General features: G+C 61.3%; 1 protein-coding gene across 1 annotated transcript; it reads left to right on the forward strand.

Annotated features, from left to right (window-relative positions):
• Positions 1-402: 402 nt before the first annotated feature.
• LOC133104242 (uroplakin-3b-like protein 1) lies at positions 403-4,530 on the forward strand. The gene is made up of 6 exons (XM_061209875.1): positions 403-499; positions 1,972-2,124; positions 2,294-2,513; positions 3,080-3,156; positions 3,447-3,567; positions 4,422-4,530. The coding sequence occupies exons 1-6, from the start codon at positions 418-420 to the stop codon at positions 4,528-4,530; spliced, it is 762 nt and encodes a 253-aa protein (XP_061065858.1). The 5' UTR covers positions 403-417.
• Positions 4,531-5,085: the final 555 nt, after the last annotated feature.

The following is a 5,085-nucleotide window of genomic DNA, read 5'->3' on the forward strand; positions in this document are numbered from 1 at the left end:
TGAGGATAACTCCCTTCTGCAGAGCGGGGCCGTGGGGAGCCGTGGTTGCCAGGTTGGGGGACTGTTTGGACAAGGAGATTCCACAAGGCGTGGCAGGACTGTCCCTGGGGCTGCCTGGACCCCAGGGCTGGCTCCTCTTTCCGTGGCGCCTCCCTAGCCAGGCCCTCCTGGAGCGGGGGCGGGGTGCAGTTTTCCTCTTCAGACCCCTCCCTTGCAATGCCAAATCCTTGGGGCCAGCAGATTCAGCCCCTAAGCCTGTCCAACCAGTTGTTTGGGAGAAAGGGGGCACGTGGGAGGGGCAGCAGGAGGTGCCAGAAGCAGCCTTCCCCAGCCCAGCACGCACAACGGAGCCTCTGGGGCTCTGGATGCTGCAGACAGACCCTCAGACAGACAGACAGTTGGACGCTTGGCCTGGCCATGAGGCTCAGGGGGGGACAGTCTTCTCTTCTGATGGCACTGTTGCTGCTGCTGACCTGCCTCCATCCGGGGATGAGTCTGGGTGAGTGAAGGTCGGGCAGGGCAGGGGTGCCCACTGTGCTTCAGGCTTCAGGAAGACAGACCCCACCTCCCCCGGCCACCTCCTGAGCCCCGAGTCTGGGGACTGGGTCCCAGGTGGGTCAGGGGAGACAGCCCACCAGAAGAGGTCACAAGACAGACACCTGTCCCCCTACACCCCGCCCCAAGATTGGGAGCAAGGAATGCTTCCTTCCTCTTTGGGCCTCTCATCTCCGTGCCTCCTGAGCCCGATTCTCACCAAATGGCTCCCTCCTTCCCCTCCTTCCCCTCCTCCCCGTCCCCGAGGAGAGGTTTAAAGAAGTCTTCAAGGGTAACACTTACCCCAAAAGAAGCTCTCCAAGGGGGTCTACAGGCATTGTTCACTGTCAGGCTGTCAAACTGGAGGGACTTAGAGATGCAGCCCCCACCCCCCCATCTCTGCTGCTCCGTGTCTTTCCTCTCTTTTAAGCAAATATTAAGTCCCTGCTGTATGCTGTGTGCCCTGGGCCTCAGCGTTAGAGCCAGGAGCTCTGAGAGAGGAAGGTTCTAGCCCTGAACCTTTGGGGTTGAGCTGAATTAAATGGAAATGAATTGCACTGAACTGAACTGAAAGAGGGAGAGAGGGTTCTGGAGACTTCCATAAAGCCCACCTCATCTTTCTTCTGCTCTCCAGTATCTGGGGCTGAGGGACACCTCAGGGGGCCTGGAGAGGAGTTAGGGGTTCTGAGCCCTCCAAGCAGAGCAGCAAGGCTAGACAGGGCTGTGAGGGGCTGAGAGGGGGACAAGTTCTCTAAGGGGAGGGAGCCTTGGGGCGGGGTGGGAGGTGCAGAGCACCAGGTGGGGAGGAGAGGCCCCCCTAGGATCTGAGCCAGGACACTTCCTCGAGGCCCACCTCTGGGCCTAGGGTCTTCCTGTGTCACCCCCCCCCCCCCACCAAGCCATTCATTCCTCTCATCAAGCAAACCAACCTGGACCGTGTGGATGGAGCTGGGGGGGCACTTGAGAGGTGGGTAAACTGAGGCCTGGAGAGTGTCAGAGCTCAAGGTCACTGGGCTCTGTCAAGAGTCCAGCCTAGGGTTTGGGCTTGGGCTCAGGCTCCCCCAAATCTGAGTGTCACCCCAGCAGGACCTAAGACGCCTTCCCCAGAAGAACCGTGCATGCAGCTGGGGAAGGGTCTCCTGTGCCTCCACCTGCCCTCCTTCCCCAGGCTCTGCCCATCACTGAGACCCTGGTGACGCAGGGGGGCAAGCCTCCCCCCGACCTCCCACGGTGCCCACCCCTAATAGGCTCCCAAGGCAGGGCCAGGGGCTGGACACGGAAGTGCCAAGGAGCACGCCTGACCAGAGCTCCCAGGAAAAGCCCTAACTCCTCCCACTGACTGGGGCTTCCAGGGCCATGAGCCCGTCCCCCCAAGACTAGGCCCTGGGGACTAGGTCATCCTGTTGAGCCTCTTCTCTCTGCCCCCACCGGCCCCAGAGCGCATCAGCTATGCGCCCCAGCTCTCAAGCGCCACCCTGGCAGGGAGACTTACCCAGTCCACCTTCACACTGGAGCAGCCGCGGGGCCAGTTCAGTCACCTTAACATCTCCGACTTTGATGCCATCTGGCTGGTGTTGGCCCACAGCAATGGTGGGTGCTGCCGGGGCAGGCCTCGCTTTCCTCTCTGTGAAATGGGCAGGCGGGCCTGAAGGGAGCAGGGGTAGGTGCTGCCGGGGATGTGGCCAGAGGCTGTCTGGCCTGGTGGGATGGGGTAGAGCCCATGCATCCCCCACCTTCTGACCCTCGGTGCCACCCTCAGCCACCCAGAACTTCACTGCCCCACAGAGGGTGGAGGACACCCCGGTCCCTGCCAACTTCCCCCAGAGGGGCTACTACGTCACACTGAGGGCCAACCGCGCACTCTACCCGGGCGGCCAGCCCAGCAACCAGCTCCAGGTCCTCCGTGTCGGCAATGATACCCGCTGCTCCCCGATGACAAGGGGCTGCAACCACCCCCTGCCGGGCCCGGGCCCCTACCGGTGAGCGGCCAGCCCCGGGCTGGGGTGGGAGGGCTCCTGCCTGTGTCCAGACCTGAGCCTAGGTGGCTCCCAGCTGAGTGCCTGGGTTCCTGGCTCCAGTTCTGCCATTAGGAGGCGGAGGCTGGGGCCAGGGAGTCCGTGGTGAATTCTTCCGTCTTCTTGAGCAGAGGGCCCCCAACTTGAGCCTCCACCCCCGTGGGCCATCGGGACCATGTGGGTGGAGTCTCCCCATCCAGGCAGAGTGGTGGGCCCTGGCCCCATCTCTCCTCATTCAGGGCTTGATTCGCTGATGTTCTGTGCTGAGGCATCTAGTCTGCTCCGCACACATTTCCCAAGTGAGGACACTAAGGGTCCCAGAGAAGGCAAGGGATGCACCCAAGGCCACACAGCTGAGACATGTCACAGCTGGGATGGAACCCCTTCCGGTGGACTCTAAGACTGTGCTTTTAGCTCTAGGCTGTTCCCCCCAGGCCCTGGGAGTCAGGGGGACAGACTGACAGGCACCAGGGTTGGAGGGTTTCAGGTCCTGGGGACCCCGCACCCCCAATGCTGGCTCTCCTGTTCAGAGTGAAGTTTCTGGTGGTGAGAGACAGGGGACCCATGGCTGAGACAGAGTGGTCCAGTGAGACCCTCCTGCAGCAAGGTATGGGGCCAGGTGTGCAGGTCAAACTCCAGGGCTGGGGTCCCAGGGACCTGGGGACTCCTGAGGACTGGGGGTGGGTGGGGAGGAATGGGCCAGCCCCCAGTCAGTCAGAGCCACCATTACCATCCTGCTGTCTGCAGGTGCCCCTCCCCAGGCCGCCCGCATGCCCTGCCCCCCTTGGGCTGGGGTGAGAGGTGGTTGGTCTAGAGGCTGTTCCAGGTCCCCCTTCTCAGGTCAGATCTCTTGCCTCCTTCTCACCCCGCCTGCCTGTGGGCCCCTCACACCGTCAGCCGAGGCACTCCAGGCTGCCCCAGGGCCCCAGAGCACGGGCACCGTGGCCATCATTGCCATCCTGTCGGTCCTGCTGGCCATCCTCCTCACCGCCCTCCTCACCCTGCTCATCTACACCTGGTAAGTGGACAGGGTCGGGACTGCCCTGGGAGGGCTGGAGTCCCTGTCCTGGGCCACCTCTATCTCTTCCCCACGCCCCAGCCCAGGCCCCCAGCCCAGCTTGTTCTGCTGGAAGGGTTTTCCCTGAAGGCCGAACAGCGGTAACAATTATTGATCAAGGGATCCCCAAGGTTCTAGAACCTCTAGGTGGGGGGTGTGTGTGCATTAACCCCTCCCTCTCTTGTCCCTCTGCCTGACACCTGCTGAGGCGTTAGCGGGGATGGGGGGCCACATTTTCTGAGTGTGCGCCATCTGCCCCCTGGTGGTAAGAGCTGGAATTGCGAGTGGGCGCGCAGAGCAGATGCTCCAGGTGGAAGACATCCAGGTGGTGGTGAATTGCTTTTAATCTAAGCGCTGAGCTTTGACTTGAGCGCTCAAGGCTTCATCTGGGGCCTGGTGGGGAGGGGGTGTCCACCAGGCTTCCTGGAGGAAAGGGACATCTGGTCCCTGACGAGGATTTGGAGAGGAGGGGGAGGGAAGCAGGTGGGGAGGGTCTGGGGGCAGAAGAGTTGTCAGGAAGGCCTGGGCCTTGATTCCCAGCTGAGGAAATGGGCTGTATGCTGAAGGCCAGAGAGAGCCAGTGGCCAGTTGTGATCAGGGGAAACAGGCAGATGATGTTTTAGAGGCATCCTGGGTGTGGGGAGTGGAGGAGGGGAGCATTGCGGTGGGGTGATGACAAAGGGCAGGGAGACAGAGCTGGATTTGTGAGGTTTAGAGGAATAACGCTCCAAGCTCTGTGCAATAGCCATCACATTTCCATCAGGCCCTATATTCTTCATTCTCTCCGTCTCTCCTCCCCTCCCCCTCCCCCCCAGCTATGACACCTGTGGGAGCACGTCCATCTCTGGCCCAGGGGAGCTGGTGTGCATGAGAAGATATAACACCCACCACATGTTCAGCCCTTCAGCCGATCGGGGCTCCTGAGAGGCTCCAGGGGGCCCCCATCTGCCCCTCTGCCTCGCCCCTGGTCCAGGCTGCAGAGTATGGGCTGGGGGCTCGCCCTGCTACTTCAGAGCCCTGGGAGAGAGTGTTTCCAAATAAGGAAGGGGGGGAGGGTGTCCTTAGTCCAAAGCTTGGGCCTGTCCCTGTCAGAAATAAATGTCCCCATTATTGGGGACAGCCCCCTGAATGGCTGTGTCATTGTACACCTGGGCAGTCTCCCTGCATCCCTGTCCCCAGCTTCTCTTGGGAGGACACAGCAACCGGGGGTGAAGCCCAGGGTCCTGGGCCAGCTGAGCCTTTGGGGCAGAGCAAGCCTCTCTTCTGGCCTCAATGGCCCTGTCTGTAAAGTGAGGGTGATTCCAGTGGTCCCACTGGGCCCGATGAGGCTAAACCAAGGAGGTGATCATGCTCACCTGCCCTGCGTGTCTGGCACTTGCTGCCATCCGCCCCCCCCCACCTCCTCTTCTTCTTTTTTTAAAAAATATTTATTTATTTATTTTGCTGCACTGGGTCTCAGTTGCGGCACACGGGATCTTC

Source organism: Eubalaena glacialis, chromosome 13 (assembly GCF_028564815.1).
Source record: "Eubalaena glacialis isolate mEubGla1 chromosome 13, mEubGla1.1.hap2.+ XY, whole genome shotgun sequence".
Classification (NCBI taxonomy): domain Eukaryota; kingdom Metazoa; phylum Chordata; class Mammalia; order Artiodactyla; family Balaenidae; genus Eubalaena; species Eubalaena glacialis.

Coding starts and splice junctions, on each gene's coding strand:
- LOC133104242 (XM_061209875.1), top strand. CDS start 418: ATGAGGCTCAGGGGGGGACAGTCTTCTCTTCTGATGGCACTGTTGCTG. Junction 500..1,971: donor CCATCCGGGGATGAGTCTGG/GTGAGTGAAGGT, acceptor CACCGGCCCCAG/AGCGCATCAGCTATGCGCCC. Junction 2,514..3,079: donor CCGGGCCCGGGCCCCTACCG/GTGAGCGGCCAG, acceptor TCTCCTGTTCAG/AGTGAAGTTTCTGGTGGTGA.